The sequence below is a fragment of the Gobius niger genome (genome assembly GCF_951799975.1).
Source record: "Gobius niger genome assembly, chromosome: 15".
In the NCBI taxonomy this organism is placed as follows: Eukaryota; Metazoa; Chordata; class Actinopteri; order Gobiiformes; family Gobiidae; genus Gobius; species Gobius niger.
Window position 1 is genome coordinate 20,354,646 of NC_136866.1, and position 18,361 is coordinate 20,373,006.

The 18,361-nt window shown below is 43.6% G+C and overlaps 2 protein-coding genes across 2 annotated transcripts in view; both read left to right on the plus strand.

The window, feature by feature from the left end:
• The window catches only part of LOC306975332 (melanocortin-2 receptor accessory protein 2A-like), a 42,671-nt gene extending 40,441 nt beyond the window's left edge, over positions 1–2,230 (plus strand). The window contains exon 3 of the mRNA XM_079572852.1: positions 1,530–2,230. Within this exon, the coding sequence (XP_079428978.1) occupies positions 1,530–1,980 (451 nt within the window). The 3' untranslated portion in view covers positions 1,981–2,230. The remainder of the gene's footprint in view (positions 1–1,529) is intronic.
• The window catches only part of LOC306975203 (beta/gamma crystallin domain-containing protein 1-like), a 282,258-nt gene that overhangs the window by 75,455 nt on the left and 188,442 nt on the right, over positions 1–18,361 (plus strand). The window lies entirely within an intron of this gene.

Below are 18,361 nucleotides of genomic sequence, written 5' to 3' on the forward strand. Positions count from 1 at the left end.
CATGAGTTTCACTGAAACTTTTTTACCTTTATGGCACTGAAATACAATTTGCGTAATCATTTGAAATGCAGTGTAGTGTTCTTTCTTCGTGATGTCATCTATTTTGTGGAGTGCACCAGTCCCTCCCATATTTCAAAGTTGGGATGTTGTTCTCAGGCTTTTTCCTCCAAAGGTGACCATGGTCAACACCACAGGATATGTCTCCAAAAATGAAAGTCTTCCTGACAGAGTTCCTTCTCAGCCCTTGTCAGTACAGGACATGTTTCACTCTGGATAATAACAAACTCTTACCAGGTTCAGCATCTTCACCAAGTCTTTTGCATTTGTTCTTGGGTTGATATTCACATTTCAGACACAGCATATTCATCTCTGGGACACAGAACCCGCCTTCCTTCTGATCTGTATGATGACTGGACATTTCCATCATTGTTTGAACCAATGAACCTGGCATCTTCAGGTGTCTTGAAATTGGACCCAAACGTGTAGTAATCTTAGTGTACACTTCTGGTTTTGTAAAAAGTAATACAAAATTGTGTCGAAAATTCTTCTCATTCTTTTGGCATTTGACAAATCGAAATATTTTTTTAAAAATTCTAATTGCCCTAAAATTTAAAAAAAAAAGTGTATTCTGGTTTCATGTCAGACAGTGAGAAAAAATGCAAATGTGTGTTGGAGTCACCCAGCATGGAAGAGCGAAGGAAGGGGCCGCCCATGCTCACTCAGTCCAAAACTGCAGGGCTGAACAAAACACTTGGAAGTACAGGTTGTTTACTTGACCAGTTATCTCAGGTTGAGAGAGTTTGATTAATTACTATTATAAAGTAATGTTCCCAACACTGCAACCAAAGACGAGCTGCGACCGAGATCAAGTGTTTCATAGTGTTGTTACAGAGTGAGCCATTCTCTCGCTGTAACTAGGATCTCTGACAGTCGTCAGAATACAGAATAGAACATCAATAGAGCAGAAGACAGACACGGGCGGGTCCGACTCATCACATTTGACAGGACTTCCCCTGCACTTTTCTGCAAAAATAAACGCAGCTAACTTACAGCACTTGCCTCAGCTAAACACACACTGACGCCTGAAACTGCTTCAAAAAAACTTTGGTCATAGCTACAATTGTCTCTTTGGACCATCGCACAGTGGAGACGTGTTCAGCCCACGATTTTGCAATTCCCACATCGTGCAAAGTCACATTGAAAAGTCTGTCCAACATGACATCAAGATCCCTCACAGATGTGTGAGAATCTAATGAGCCAAGTATACCGATATCTGCGGACAGTTTGACATGACTTGGACCCGAGGTAGATTTTATGGGCAGACACTTGAACTGTATGTATATCATCTGCAGAACAATGAACTGTATGTATATCATCTGCAGAACAATGAATGGAGAGCCTGCATTTTTTCAAAACTCAAACCCAGTCACAAGTAAAAAGGAGTAATCGACTTAGCCTGAACCCCTCTTCTTTGGAGTGGTTTGTTGCTGTAACTGGAATATCTCACCAGTGTCTGTCTCTTCCTACAGTAACCCGGAGTCGGAGAACGCCCCCCGGCTGGCCAACGGAACATTGGACGTTCTCAACGCTGAAGATGACGCTGAAAAGGCCTTCTCTCGGCCGCTGCTCACCGAGTCCCGCTCCTACTTCCACTTCTACATCGCCCAGGAGCACCTGCCGGACAAACCCAAGCCGGAGGAGCCGACCGCGGGCCAGACTCTTCAAAAACCCGCGGACTGTGTCGCTAATGGGATCCAACACATCCTTCGAGAACCGGAGGATGAGGACCACGACTTGAATCTGGTTTTGGAAGACGCCGACAAAACGGACCGCAAATGCAGTTTCGTGTCGCATTTCACCATCCCAAATTTTGTGAATTTGGAGCATGCATCGGTTCTGGGGGACGAGGACCTGCTGTACGCCTCGTCCGACACTTCGGAGAAGAAGTGCGCGGAGGAGGGCCACTGTGACGTTCACTAGAGGCCCTCACGAACGGTGCACAGCGCACGTCTGGGAGCTATAGACTACGACTACTCAGCACTGAGCAGTGTGTTCATGAAGCTTTGCTTTTTGCCTTGTTACTGTAAACCTAAATGTATGCCTTTAAGGCACGTTGGCCTACTGTAGTGCTTTATACATAAGGTTTCATGGGTGGAGCTAGAGGGGGTTTCTGGAGTGTGCTCTTGCCCTCCCTGGAATTTTACGGGCCGCCCGGCCAAGGATGGCTGAAAACGTACATTTTGTTTGTATTGAAAGGTAATCAAGTCATTTTCTTATCATTAGGGCTGGGTACCGTTACTTTTCCCCCCCAAAACCAATACTTAAACGATATTTGGTTATGATATCTGAACAATATTGTTTCCGATGCCTATACTAAAATATTTGCCATTTAGAACCAGGAAACAGAACAATAATGTGTGGAAGATCTGGGCATTTACAATATCAGGTTCATGTCCAATGTCAAGAAATGTTTGAAAAATGGGGAACAATTTGGGAGAACATGGGGGTTATATTGTGGCAAAAATACAAGTATTAGAGAAATGAAGAATAAATGGTGCAAAAATAAAATTAGGGGGAAAAAATCCTTTATTTGAGCTAAAGGTTCCTTCCTTAAATGCTGTCAATGCTGTCCCTGGACCAACAGCACCTTAACTTGGTCTAAAGAGTAAAGATAGATGAATCAATTTGACCTTTATTAAACCAGGAAAGATTAAGAATCTCATTTGCTCCAGATGGGAACTGATTGTACATGTTTTTAGTGGTAGGGGAAATTGGAGTACCGGAGGAAACCTACACAGACACAGGGAGAGCATGCAAACTCCACAGAAAGGATCCGTCCAGGTGGGAATCGAACCCGGGACCTTCTTGCTGTGAAGCACGAGAGCTAACCACTGCACTATCGTGCTGTGCCACCAATTCATTTTTTAGATACCAATAGTACCAAAACTTTTTTCCCAATACCATACTGGTGTCCTTTAATGGTACCCAGCTCTACTTGTCATAGTGTAAATCCATCTACACTGTAAATGTGACATTTGCACCAGAAAAAAAGACATTTCCTTCAGGGGAGTTCTGGGTTAAATTGACTGAAAAAAAAAAAGATCAGACTCTTTCACAATTGAGATCCATATCGAAGCGGTCACCTTAAAGGGGGGTATTATGCAAAATCGACTTTTTCAAGCTTTGGATCATGTTATTATGTCATTCCTTCATTAAAAACATGCTTGAAGTGTTGCCTTGGCACATTTGCGTATTTTTGAGTAATCTGTAAAAACTCTGATGGCAGCCATTTTAAGTGTAGCTTTGCCTGAGTCCTCCTAGGAACGCCTCCACCTCCCGGAGACGCCTCCGACCTTTCGTCACCAGGCCAGTAACCAACCACTGCCCCTCAGCAGAACCCCCTCCCCGCATGTCCAGCCCTAAGATGTAAACAGTCAGAGTCATCATGGAGGATTAGCTTCATGTGTTTTGAACCGGAGCTACAGCAGCTCTGAGACTTTTACAAAGACACACATCAGTGTTTCTGTTACCGAAACACCCAGGATTAAAACTGGTGACAAGAACACTTATTTCAGTGGCTGGATCTGCGCTGGGAATGTCTTAGGGCCTTGATGATGCAGGGCTGCCAACTTTTCACCAAACTTTGGAGTGAGACTTTGGTCGGCCCCGAGCTGGGGGGCCTTTTTCATGGCGATACTGTCTCGTAATGGTATTAAATTCTAAGCCAAAAACAAGTCTACGATCTACATGACTGAGCACATCAGGAACTGCATATGGATCAGAGGGAGCTTGGCACCACCCCACATGACCATCAGAACCTATTGAAAGCGTGGGAGGGCACTCTGAAGGGGGGGTTTGGAGGTCCTCCCCCAATAATTTTTTTAGAATTCAGATTTGATTTCCTGCAATCTGGTGCATTTTAGATCATAAATAATAATTTTAGCTGGTCTATTTACTGCTGTTCAATTATATTTCTGGGCCCCTTTCAAATTGGGGCCTCTCAGCAAATGCCCAGTGGCCCCTTCATCGCTACAGCCCTGCCAACACACTGTCTCTGTTTCTCTGAGCCACTCATTCCAATTATTGCCAACAAAAAGCAAGTAGCACAAGCTTTAGAAAATATGACCATTTGATCCCTGTATTTTGCAGTATGTTAGAGCATGTTTGACGATTAAACTTTGAATATGATTATTCAATGTAACTACTTTTTTTCTCTCCTACTTTTCTATCTCTCCGTCGCGCAAAAGGGGGAAAAAAACGTAAGTAAAAGAGGTCTAGGTTCAACTCGATCTCCGCTGTACCCATTGTTTATTATTTCATTAGGACTTTTATTTCTCGTTTTAACTCGTTGCCTTATGCTGCTCACTTTGAGCTCCTCGTGGGGCAGCAGCAGTGGAGGTGACCGGGGCGGAGGAGGCAGTGTGCGGTGATGTCGCTTCGGAGGCGGCCAGGAGTGGAGTGAGCTGAGCAAACAGGTGGACGATGTGAGTGTCAGGGCTCCTGTAGCGCTCTCGCTGTTTCCCCGCACGTCGTGCATACGAATAGTACAAAAAATGAGCCGGTCACCTCCGCGAACCCGTTCATATCCCATCACGCCAGAGGAGCCGTGGACAGGCACACAGACAAAATACAGCGTCTGCAGCCGCTCACTGCAAAAAGTCAGGGATATGTTTTGGTTGAGCGTGTGATATGAGGAGTGTGGCGTGAGAGCGTGTGAAGGCACTCAAATGCGTGTGTCTCACGGTGAAAGAGTGAGAGTTGGCAGCCCTGATGATGCACAGAGCCTCCGGAGAAAACTAATGCTAAGCTAAACCTCGGGTCATCACGTGAAAACGAGAAATATGCACGAATAAAGTCAATAAAACCACCACACACATAAAGAACCGTTTAACAATGATCACACACGGAGCCTGGCTTGTTGATTTGGAAGTTTATTGCTCACATTTCATCTACAATGGGTCGTTGCCGAGTGGTTTCTCCCGGAGCTAACAAGCTAGCCGCGAGGTGCTAACGGGTAGTTCGGAAATTTCATTGAAAACAAGCAGCATATAATGCACTAATAACATCAATAAAACAGTCAACTACTTGAAGCAGCCTTTATGATGATCACACACTGAGCCAGGCTTTACACATTTGTGGTTTATTGCAGACTTTTCATCAACAATGAGCTGTAGTCGATTATAACATGCTAACCCCGAATAACCATCGTCCACCTGCACAGATAATGTCCCTGGGGACATCCCGGTGTAGTCCATGGGGGTATAGTTAGAGATCCATAGGGCATGGCATTAGCAAAGAGGGACTAGAGCCTCCAAACAGCAGTTATTTTTCAGGCATAAGCTCCTTCCAAGCGTACACACCGTCTTTAAAGTCGCTGGATCAAATCATATCCTGTGTGGCCATTGTTCACAAAGTGATCCTTTCCAACAATAAAAATGAAAATGCACCGATAAATCGATTTTAGTTTGAACACGTGTGGAGACAACGAGCGGAGTGTTGTGATGATGCCACAGACAGCGTGTGGAGGGGGCGTGTCGGAAAGGGTCAGAGGTTCTTAAAGAGACAGAGGCCTATTTCAAGACATTCGCTACAGCCATTTTGAGAGAGCAATTTTATACATGGCAGTTATTTTAATTCACTGCATTTACAGACCAACAGAAATTTTCGTCTTCATTGTAGTGTGCTATAGACTGGTGCTATGTGATTGAAAAAAGCATAATACCCCCTCTTTAAAATGCATCAAAGCGTCACATCAGTAGAGCTTTTGAAAGTAAAGTAAGTCAAGTCATTGCATTGTTAATCACCCCAATCCTTGCGTCTTTGCACTGGCTCCTTGTTAATTTTAGAACTGATTTGAGAATGTTGTTGTTTGTTTTTAAAGCTTTGAATGGACTGGCCCCGCAGTATATCACAGACCTCATCCAAATTTACCGCACCCCACGCGCTTTGAGGTCTGAGGGCCAGCTCCAGCTCGTGGTTCCGAAGACGAACCGTAAAACCAGAGGGGACAGAGCGTTCGCCGTTGTCGGCCCTAAGCTGTGGAACGCTCTGCCCCTCCACATCCGTACGGCCCCCACTGCGGAGTGTTTTAAATCCCATTTTAAGACTCACTTTTATTCTCTGGCTTTTAGTACCGCTTAAGTTGTGTGGTCCCCTGTGTCTTTTTATTTATTTTATTGAGTTTTATTCTTATTGATAGTTTTTAATGTGTTTGTATTTATATGTATTCTTTTAAACAGTTTTATTGATATTTATTGTTTTACACTCATATAGTGGTAGAGCTCATTTGTATTGTTTTGGTTTTATTGATTTTGTTGTTGCGTGTGCAGCACTTTGGAAACGTTTTGTTGTTTAAATGTGCTATATAAATAAAGTGGATTGGATTAATATTATTAATATTAATCATTTACAGGTGGTTATTTGACTGAATATACAGTAAATGTGAGAATCTTCACAATATAATAAGATGGTGAGTTTAGCCAATCAGTGTTCAGATTGGGCCTCGTAGTCTGCTGTTCACATGAGGCTGGGACACGGAACTACCTCCTCTAGAGTGTTCAGTGAAGTCTGTGTCGGACGATATGATGTGTGCTGTTGTTTAAAAGAAACGTTTGGTGCTAAGGGGAGCAATCGATATGTGTGTGTGTGTGTGTGAGGGTCTGTGAGTGCTAGAAACACATTTAGATACTATCTCTGTGCTTTTCACTTCCAGGGTTTGGTTCAGCTTTAAAGGAATAGGCCACCGTTTTTACATACTGAGATATGTTCTTACCTCACTTTAGTCGTGTTAATACATCCCCGTCTGGTCTTTGTCCGTGCGCTCTGCCAGGCAAACGGAGCACATACGCAGCCTCTCCCACATGTCACATAGCTCCAAAAAAGCTCACGATAGAAGCTACCAAGCTCTTCCACGTGTTCCCTATTTAAATAAAGTTACGTGAAGTGTTTTCATGCGAAGTATATTTACACAGAAATGTAGCATGTCGATTTTATAAGCAAATAAAAAGGGGGATTATATTGTGAGGCGTAATGATACGAGGAGTAAAACGTCCGCGCAGTAACTCCTAAAGGTTATTGACGGAAGTGAGCGGGGGGAAGTCTTTATTCCTTTAACAACTGCCTCCACCAGTCCTCAAGTTGCCCCCTCACCTTAGGTAACGCCCTGCTATGGCCACCCCAGTCTAAAATGTCTGGCTCCGACGCTGCAAAGTTTGCATGGTTTTAGGGAAAGCACCGGGAAGTACTTAAAGGAGAATATGTTAGCTCTGCACAATAGGGCTTTGTTCAGTTCTGAAACCAAACCCATTACCTTCTTACTAATTGTGCGGACTCCTCATAAACACGTCGTCCCGAACTCAAGAGTTGAGCCCCAGTTTCACTACGTGCATGTTCGCTCAGCTGTAGACCGCCTCCAAATGACGAGCAAAACTACAACACGTGCTTTTGGTCCAGGCTCTTTCAGATCCCCGAGGAGTTCGAAGAGAGCAGGCGTGAGGCAGCAAGTTCATGAAATCAAACTCCTAAAAACTCCTAAAAAAGAACTATATTTGGAGCAGACAGCTGAAAACTTGTGTTTGTTTGTTAGAAAGAGGTTGTGTATAAAATTATTGTAAGTTTGTGAATGCGTTTCCACACACCACAGATACACGCCTCATCATCAGAGCAAAGAATGGACTGCTCCTACACTACATCTAAGTGAAATGTATGTGTTGACTTCACTTCATTTCCCATCATCCCTTTAGCCTTTGTAGTTCAGGCATGCCATTCAGGATGAGCACTCAAATCTCTGATGCAGCCCCCCACACACACTGTGATGGTTTGATGGATGAGATTTTCAGTGACAAAAGACATTCATAATCCACTATGTTGATGATGGTCCACCTCTTAGGTCTTTGCTGTGAAACTGTAAATTGCATAAAAATAAAAATGTAGATAATCCAGGTTTTCCCTTCTCTTTTGTGTCCAAAATATCTGAGAATATGTATGTGTTATGTCTAAATACCTGTCTGATCTGTCACGATTTGAGTCAAAGTAATGTGTATTTCAGCAGCCTTATTTTCCTGCTCATTTACTAAACAGGAAATGATTCAGTTAAAATTTAAATCATCTGGATTATTTATGAAAGAGAAACGTATGCTCGAGATCAGTGGTTGCTTGCGGACTGAATCCTTCATTGGTTCTCTGCTTACCCCCACCTCAAGGATGTTGCAGATTATTTAGAAGGGATCAATTAGAAATACTCTTTATTAGTAAAAAGACAATGTTGTGTGTTCAAAATAAAAGCCTTTCCTTTCAAAGGAGTAAATAAGCTAGAACATATGATAATGATAAAAGGCTGCTGAAACAAGTGTGTCGAAGCCGTCGTTTTGCGTGAGGGGATGCAAAGCTTGACAAGGGTGAGCGTTTCAGCTGAACGTCAGTCACAGTGACACACTTTGTGTCATTTCAACTCCCTGGAAACAGGGAACAGGTCTGTGCTTGTCCATGTGGGAGAACAAACAAGAAGCAACGATACGAATGTAAAGTTGACCAAGTCCATTTGTAGACGGCTGAATCGTCGACTAAAACTGCAAAGAATATTTGATGAAATCTCAGTTTATAATAAGTCTAACATGATAAGAACCAGCAATTATACACGGAAAGATTCTAGCACTGAATCTGCCCACTTCAGCATCTGCAGGTCCTGAGCTCCCACTGTAAGAGCCTGTTCAAGTTTAATCATAATGTTCCGCTTGAAAGAAAGGAATCAGCGATCCCATCAAATAGAAAAGGGCATTGTCACAGGCAAAAAGCTCTTCCAGGAATAAGATTTCCAATTACAGAGCTTGTCATTGCTCCAGCGCAGACAGACCCTGAAGGCTGGACTCACTTGAGTTATTTCTCCTGAAGTAGAATATATGTCTTTGTCTGCACTCGGCCTATGTTCGAACACAGCAAAGAAAAACAGACAAAACAATTTTACACTCCGAAGACCACTTTATGCAGAAACCTGTTTTTCTCTTTTCTGTTCACAGTTTTTATAATATGTATGTAGGTGCTATTTTGAAAGTAAATTAGTCTGTAAGATTGCAAAGTGAGGAAAGAGAGAGAGTGAAATTTGAAAGTGAAGGATTAAGTTCATTCCCTTCTAGTTTGCAAAATGAGGAGCGTGAGAACGAACTTTCAAACGTAAACAATCAAGCTCCCTCTTCCCTCTCTCCTGATTGGAGGCCGGTTCACAGGAGAGGCTCGTCTCATTGGTCAAAGTGATAACCCGGAGATTCTGATGAGTGTGGAATCAGCAGAGGAACTTTAGAGAAAATATATAAATCGATCATATTACTTACATTACGTCAACTCGCAGGTCCAGGTGTTCAATCTACTAAATTTGTAAAACATGAGAACTTACAGACTATCACTTTAAAGCTGCCCTCAGGTATTCTTTTTGATTTGTTGTTGTCAGTAGGTGTCAGTAGTGAACCCTGTTATGTTTCCAAGGTGGCGCATCTCGCGATGAAGGTAAAAACTAGTGACTCAGAAATTACTCAAGTACACAAATACTACAAAAAACAGTGGCAGTAAGTAAACAGACGTCAGAATTCTGAAAACATCCCCTAATTATGTAAGGAGGGTATATGCTTTATTTTGATCATTTGTCTTGTACATTCAAATCACCTAGCTGGGGATAAACCTTCTGTGCATGTTTTGGGTTCATGTCTATAGGCTGCAAGTACAAATGAAAATGATTTTATATTTTTCCAAATGCGGACAGTTCAGTGAAAAGAGTTCATGTGTTTCCTGCTGCAATGGCTGATACAGAGCAGCCCGGTGTAGCCCCATGTGCTCCAACAGACATGTCTCTGAAGCAGTGGTTAAAGTGGACTTTGGGAGGTGGTGGAACTCTGTATTTCATTGCTTTCATTTCCAAATACGCCTTAGCTGTGCTCTTGTTTAAAGACACTGCCTGAATGTTTTACGTCACTTTTAATCCAAATCCTATTCTAATTAAAGTTATGCAATCTTGTGTATTTTAGGAAACCATATTTTCTTTAAATCAGCCTCATTACACAATGATACAAATCAAAACAGTCTAAATTATGATTGCTTTTCTCCAAACATTAAAAAGCACCACTGTTTTAAGCAACACTCATTTTTTTTTTTCTCTTTTTACTGCCTTTTTTAATCGTCAAAATCCTGGGAATGGTGCAATGTTGTGCAGAAAGAGCAAGTGGCAACCTCTTGTTGTTACAGTACTTGTTCATCAACAATATCCAAGTCTATGTCGTATTTGGGTCGCAGCTTGTCATCCCAGGGTGACTGTGGGTCCGGACGCCGTACCAGTTGAGAACCACTGCTCTCCAGAATATGAGAAAAAGAAGTACTCGTCTGTAAAGGTTCGATACCTGATATAGAAAAACGTCCAACCATGTTCACTAACACAAACATCACCATAACAACAGCATTATTCTCTGATCCAGGAAGGATCGCATTTGTGCATTTACAGCGGGAATGCACCCTTCAAAGAGCACACTTTGAACTCTGAAATGAGTATATTTTTGTATTACTCTTTGCCAACGGCTTTTGGGACTGGGAGTCTGGTTGTCTGGTTCCTTCGACTGACCAGTATGAACTGAATCTGTAATCTAGTAAATGTGTGGTCATTTGATGTTTGAGGTTTACATGAACTCTGGGTGTGGTTTGTTCTTTTTGATATGTTTTTCATTGACTGTTCTGTGTTTTTTGTTTGTACCTGCCCTGGTACAAATGTTAAGCTAAGACAGAGCCCCACACCTCTGTGCACATTCAGAGGCGTAGCTTGCCATGAGGCAAGGCAGGCAGCTGCCTGGGCCCCCAACACCCGCTATTCAGAAGCCTGCAGTAAATGCTTGACACAGTCTTCCTAATGATTTTGGAGATGCAGTTACATCATCTCCTTAGCACTGTTCAACCCCATCCTCCTGCTGCTTTAGTGGGTCATGGTTCCCTAACTTAACTTACAATCATCAGTGGGCAGACTTTTTACTCGTGGCTCCACCAGATTATATTTCTAATAGTGAAACCAGTTTATTGTAACACTCTTCATGACCTCAAGGCCTTCAAGAACCTCAACTTTCTTTTCTGAGGAAAACTTATGCAGAGAACTGCATTATGGGAGTTGTCAGGTGACCCACTCCTGCCAAAACGACGTCTTCTCTCCCAGTGCGCAGTACACCGGGCGGCCACCAGAGGGTCCCCTTCACTATAGCCTTTTGGCAGATAGTTTTTACCAAACAACACAGCAAAATGGATTGTCTTTACTATAGATGTACATCGTTTGAGAACAGCAAAACCGCACAAAGTTACACAATCACCACACAACACTTCGACTTTACTGCGTGGACGTACAAGTGCTCTTAAGATATTATTACGCCTTTCAATATAGTACCCCTTTTTATCCACTTAGAAAATCGACATGTACTTTGTGGAACTAGACTTGGATCATGTGAAAGCTCGCGGAACCTTATTGAAATGGGGAAAATGTGGAAGAGCTTGGTCACTTCTAGTTTCACCCCCTTTTGGGTCCATGAGGAGAGGCTAAATGCAAAAAACCTTTGCCTGACTGAGGGCACGCACAAAGACCAGACAGGTATGCACCAACTCGCCTTAGCTCAGGTAAGAACATATCTCAGTCTGGAGAAACGGTGGCCTGTTCCTTTTATTCTTTGTGGAGTGTTTGCTATATCACCGAGGCAGGATTCCTCACGGGGCACGGCGCGGGACAACACGTCTCTCTGCCAGTTTAAATGCAGCAACTTCAAGGGAAGAGAGAGACAGTTGTTGTGGATGTGTTTGCAAAACAGCTGACCCTTCTCACTCTGGACACGGACTATTCACCCCCTCCCCTCACCCTCTCCCACGCAGGAGGCTACGGTACAGACCCATACCTCCTGTCCCATTTTTTTCAGTTTTTTCCCCTCCGCCATCACTCCGACTCATGAACAATAACAAGACCTAGTAACTACAGTGCCTCTTGAAAGTATTAATACACCTTGAACTTTTGCACATTTTGTCATGTCTACAACCATAAACATAAGTATTTTATGTTTTTTACTAAACGTGCACACACAAGTAAAGACAACTGTGAAGTGAAAGCAAAATGATACATGATTCTGTTATTTTTAAAAAAATAGAAAAGTGGGGTGTGCATAAGTATTCATACAGCATTTTTCTGAGTGCATTAAATTGCCTTTATAACATTCCTAGTGACTGCAGAATGTTCACTCCTTGGCCTAACCATTAAATAGAGGCCATCTGTGTGTGATCTACTCTTAGTATAATTACAGCTGTTCTTTTAGGTCCTCAGAGCTATGGTCGGAGTGTATTGGTCACTAAACAACATCATGAAGGCCAAGGAGCACCAGAGAGGTCAGGGATAAAGCTGTGGAGAAGTTTAAAGCAGCCTTAAGTTATACAAAGATTTCCCAAGATTTAAACATCTCCCGGAGCACTGTTCAATCCATCATTCGGAAATGGAAAGAGTAAAGCACCACTGCAAACTTACCAAGACACAGCCGTCCACCTAAACTAACAGACCGAACAAGGACAGCACTGGTAAGAAATATAACCAAGTGCCCCAAGATAACTCTGGAGGAGCTGAAAGTACTGCCGCTGAGCTGGGGGAATCTGTACATGGGACAACTATAAGTCGTATCTACACAAATCTGGCCTTCATGTACGAGTGGAAGAAGAAAGCCATTATTGAAAGGAGGCCATAAGAAATCCCGTTTGAAGTTTGCTAGAAGTCATATGGAGGACACAGCTCCATGTGGAAGAAGGAGCTTAAGTCAGAGGAGACAAAACGTTATGTATGGAGCAAACCTAACACTGCTCATCGTCCTGGGTGCACCATCCCCCTGGGGGGGAGGAGCATCATGCTTTGGGGCTGTTTTTCCTCAATGGGGACTGGGAAAATTAAGAATAGTTGTGAAGATGGATGGAGCCAAATACAGGGACACTGTGGAGGAAAACCTGCTGGAGTCAGCAAGAGAACTGAGGCTGGTGCGGAGATTCACCTTCAGCAGGACAATAATATGGAAGCGTATTGGTAGCTTTATTCAATTTGTAATGCAATTGTCAAATGGCTTTATATTATGTTATTTTAGCATGCATTTTAGATTTGTATTTGACATTTGGCCATGCAATCTTTAATTTCACCGTGCAATTTGTCTTTGCAATATGTATTATCAACATGCATTTTACATTTTAAAAATGTATTTTACATTACAAAGATGTATTTTGCATTATGTTTATGCATTTTGCCAATACATATTTCATTTATGTTTAAAATGTAAATGTTTTGATTGCATTACATATTTGCCATGGGATTTTGGTCTCTTTATTCATTTTACAACGCAATTGAGAATTATCCATTTGAAATTCTACATTGTGTAATGCAATTTACTTTTTGATAATGTATTATGTATTTTTAGTTGACTTTTGAGAATTATGCATTTGACATTCTACATTGTGTAATGCATTTTACTTTTTGATAATGTATTATGTATTTTTAGTTGACTTTTGAGAATTATGCATTTTGATATGCATTTTACTTTTTGATAATGTATTATGTATTTGTAGTTGACTTTTGAGAATTATACATTTTACTTTTTGAGAATGTATTATGTATTTGTAGTTGACTTTTGAGAATTATACATTTTACTTTTTGAGAATGTATTATGTATTTGACTTTTGAGAATTATGCATTTGACATAAAAGAATACATGGTGAAACAGCACCATCTTGTGGTTACAGCATTGCGGAATACAAAACGTCTCACGCTCCGAAAGTATCTTTATTCAATTGACAATGCAATCCGCTCCTGGCCAATCAGAGAGGAGTTAGTAACTAAAACAGTGATTGCTCCTTTGCCAATGTTTAACAGTGTATGCGCGTTGTGCCATCACAAGCTCTCTATGGTAGCAACAGCGGCCATTGATGCGCACTGCGTCGGCCTGCGCTCACGACCAATGGTCCTTATGACCTGATTCAGTATGCTAGATATAACTATGTCCTTTGGTTTTGTTTTGCACAACACCTAGGTGCACAAGTTATCAAAAATAGCCAAGGAGCAATGAGAACAAGTCTGGAGGTTTTAGAGTTAAGCTATGTTATTAAAAATAATAAAGCCGAAGGGTCAGGCATCAGAGACAACAGAGAAGCCACTCCCACTTCCATCTCAGATGAAGATATGGAAGACAACAGAGCAGCTGGCCACACAGTGTCTGACGTAGACAGAGGTGGGTAATCACTAACATTAAAAGCCCCATACTTGGTCTTTTTTTTGTTGTAAACGAGAATGTTAAACATTTATTTTAACAGTAACATAAAATATTTAAAACTTATTTTAAAATACACAACGCCTGACAAGGGATACTTTCAGCATTGTGTGTTGAATTATAAGGTGCCTCTCCATATCATATCGCCTTTGCTATGACCAATCCTGTCAGACCTTGGAAGCTAAGCAGGGAAGGCCCTGGTAGAACTTGGATGGGAGACTGTTTGGGAATACCAGGAAGCCTGGGTGAATGTGGTGTGTGAGTGAGTGGTTGGTGGTGGTTGGAGGGCCCGATGGCGCAGACTGGTTGCCTCGCTTCCGTCACTCTACCCCAGGCCAGCTATGGCTAAAACAGTAGCTTACCACCACCAAGTGGAGTGAATGAATAATAACAGTGTAGCTTTGAGAAACTTGGTAATACAGGCCTGTAAAGCGCAATTCAACTATAATAATAATATTAATATTAATATTATTAATTATAATATTATTAATATTAATTTTGTTTTTATAATACAGCTGCCTCCGATGAAGATGTGGAGGACAACAGAGCAGCTACTCCCTCTGTAAACATGGCTGGCCCCATAGTGGCTGCTGATCTGCACAAAGGTGGGTATCTGTTACGTTGAAGATCAGAGACCCTATACATCTTACACGCACAGAGAGAGACACGCACAGATAGAGACACACAGAGAGAGACACGCACAGATAGAGATACAGAGAGAGAGACACGCACAGATAGAGACACACAGAGAGAGACACGCACAGATAGAGACACACAGATAGAGACACGCACAGACAGAGACACGCACAGATAGAGACACGCACAGAGAGAGACACGCACAGAGAGAGACACGCACAGAGAGAGACACGCACAGAGAGAGACACGCACAGATAGAGACACGCACAGAGAGAGACACGCACAGAGAGAGACACGCACAGAGAGAGAGACACGCACAGAGAGAGACACGCACAGAGAGAGACACGCACAGATAGAGACACGCACAGATAGAGACACACAGAGAGAGACACGCACAGATAGAGATACAGAGAGAGAGACACGCACAGATAGAGACACACAGAGAGAGACACGCACAGATAGAGACACACAGATAGAGACACGCACAGACAGAGACACGCACAGATAGAGACACGCACAGAGAGAGACACGCACAGAGAGAGACACGCACAGAGAGAGACACGCACAGATAGAGACACGCACATAGAGAGACACGCACAGATAGAGACACGCACAGAGAGAGACACGCACAGATAGAGACACACAGAGAGAGACACGCACAGATAGAGACACACAGATAGAGACACACAGAGAGAGACACGCACAGAGAGAGACACGCACAGAGAGAGACACGCACAGAGAGAGACACGCACAGATAGAGACACACAGATAGAGACACACAGAGAGAGACACGCACAGAGAGAGACACGCACAGAGAGAGACACGCACAGAGAGAGACACGCACAGATAGAGACACACAGAGAGAGACACGCACAGAGAGAGACACGCACAGAGAGAGACACGCACAGAGACACGCACAGATAGAGACACGCACAGATAGAGACACGCACAGAGAGAGACACGCACAGATAGAGACACGCACAGAGAGAGACACGCACAGAAAGAGACACGCACAGAGAGAGACACGCACAGAGAGAGACACGCACAGAGAGAGACACGCACAGATAGAGACACGCACAGATAGAGACACACAGAGAGAGACACGCACAGATAGAGACACACAGATAGAGACACACAGAGAGAGACACGCACAGAGAGAGACACGCACAGAGAGAGACACGCACAGAGAGAGACACGCACAGATAGAGACACACAGAGAGAGACACGCACAGAGAGAGACACGCACAGAGAGAGACACGCACAGAGACACGCACAGATAGAGACACGCACAGATAGAGACACGCACAGAGAGAGACACGCACAGATAGAGACACGCACAGAGAGAGACACGCACAGAAAGAGACACGCACAGAGAGAGACACGCACAGAGAGAGACACGCACAGAGAGAGACACGCACAGATAGAGACACGCACAGATAGAGACACGCACAGATAGAGACACACAGAGAGAGACGCGCACAGATAGAGACACACAGATAGAGACACGCACAGAGAGAGACACGCACAGAGAGAGACACGCACAGAGAGAGACACGCACAGATAGAGACACGCACAGAGAGAGACACACACAGATAGAGACACACAGAGAGAGAGACACGCACAGAGAGAGACACGCACAGAGAGAGACACGCACAGAGAGAGACACGCACAGAGAGAGACACGCACAGATAGAGACACACACAGAGAGAGAGACACGCACAGATAGAGACACGCACAGAGAGAGACACGCACAGAGAGAGACGCGCACATAGAGAGACGCGCACATAGAGAGACACGCACATAGAGAGACACGCACATAGAGAGACACGCACAGATAGAGACACGCACAGATAGAGACACGCACAGAGAGAGACACGCACAGAGAGAGACACGCACAGATAGAGACACACACAGAGAGAGACACGCACAGAGAGAGACACGCACAGATAGAGACACACACAGAGAGAGAGACACGCACAGATAGAGACACACACAGAGAGAGACACGCACAGAGAGAGACACGCACATAGAGAGACACGCACATAGAGAGACACGCACAGATAGAGACACACACAGAGAGAGAGACACGCACAGATAGAGACACGCACAGAGAGAGACACGCACAGAGAGAGACACGCACAGATAGAGACACGCACAGATAGAGACACACACAGATAGAGACACACAGAGAGAGAGACACGCACAGAGAGAAACACGCACAGAGAGAGACACGCACATAGAGAGACACGCACAGAGAGAGACACGCACAGAGAGAGACACGCACAGAGAGAGACACGCACAGAGAGAGACACGCACAGAGAGAGACACGCACAGAGAGAGACACGCACAGATAGAGACACACACAGAGAGAGAGACACGCACAGATAGAGACACACACAGAGAGAGAGACACGCACAGATAGAGACACACACAGAGAGAGAGACACGCACAGATAGAGACACGCACAGAGAGAGACACGCACAGAGAGAGACACGCACAGATAGAGACACGCACAGATTGAGACACACACAGATAGAGACACACAGAGAGAGAGACACGCACAGAGAGAAACACGCACAGAGAGAGACACGCACATAGAGAGACACGCACAGAGAGAGACACGCACAGAGAAAGACACGCACAGAGAGAGACACGCACAGAGAGAGACACGCACATAGAGAGACACGCACATAGAGAGACACGCACAGAGAGAGACACGCACAGAGAGAGACACGCACATAGAGAGACACGCACATAGAGAGACACGCACAGAGAGAGACACGCACATAGAGAGACACGCACAGAGAGAGACACGCACAGATAGAGCGTAGACACACAGAGAGAGAGACACGCACAGAGAGAGACACGCACATAGAGAGACACGCACAGATAGAGACACGCACAAATAGAGACACGCACAGAGAGAGACACGCATGCTTGTATTCCGCTATCAGCATTTACGAAAGACTGCAAGCCGAAAGAAGAACTGCCCATTTTTTCATGCAACTGCTAAGTGCAGTTTTAAAGATTGCAAAGCCATATACCATTTCATAAGAAATGCTTCACCTCAAGCAAAGAGAAATATCAGAGTAAAGGTCTACAGATTTGGAAAAATTCAACACCACAAAATGGAACAAAAAGGCAGACCAGCGACTTCAATTCGAAGAGGAGCAATTGCCAAAGCTGTGGCCAATGGAGTAAGCAACTACCATTATGATATGCTAAAGTCAACCCCAACAGCTGAGCTTATGGCTGGTAATATCACAAGGTGCCTGACAAAAGATGTACTGAAGACAATCTCATATGAATTAAAAAAAACAAAGCGTTTGCACGAAGACGTGACATTAGAGATTATGCGAATGTGGCAACTGAGGGGTTAACAGACTATAATATAATGATAGTCTTAGAATGGTATTGATTTTCCAACAACG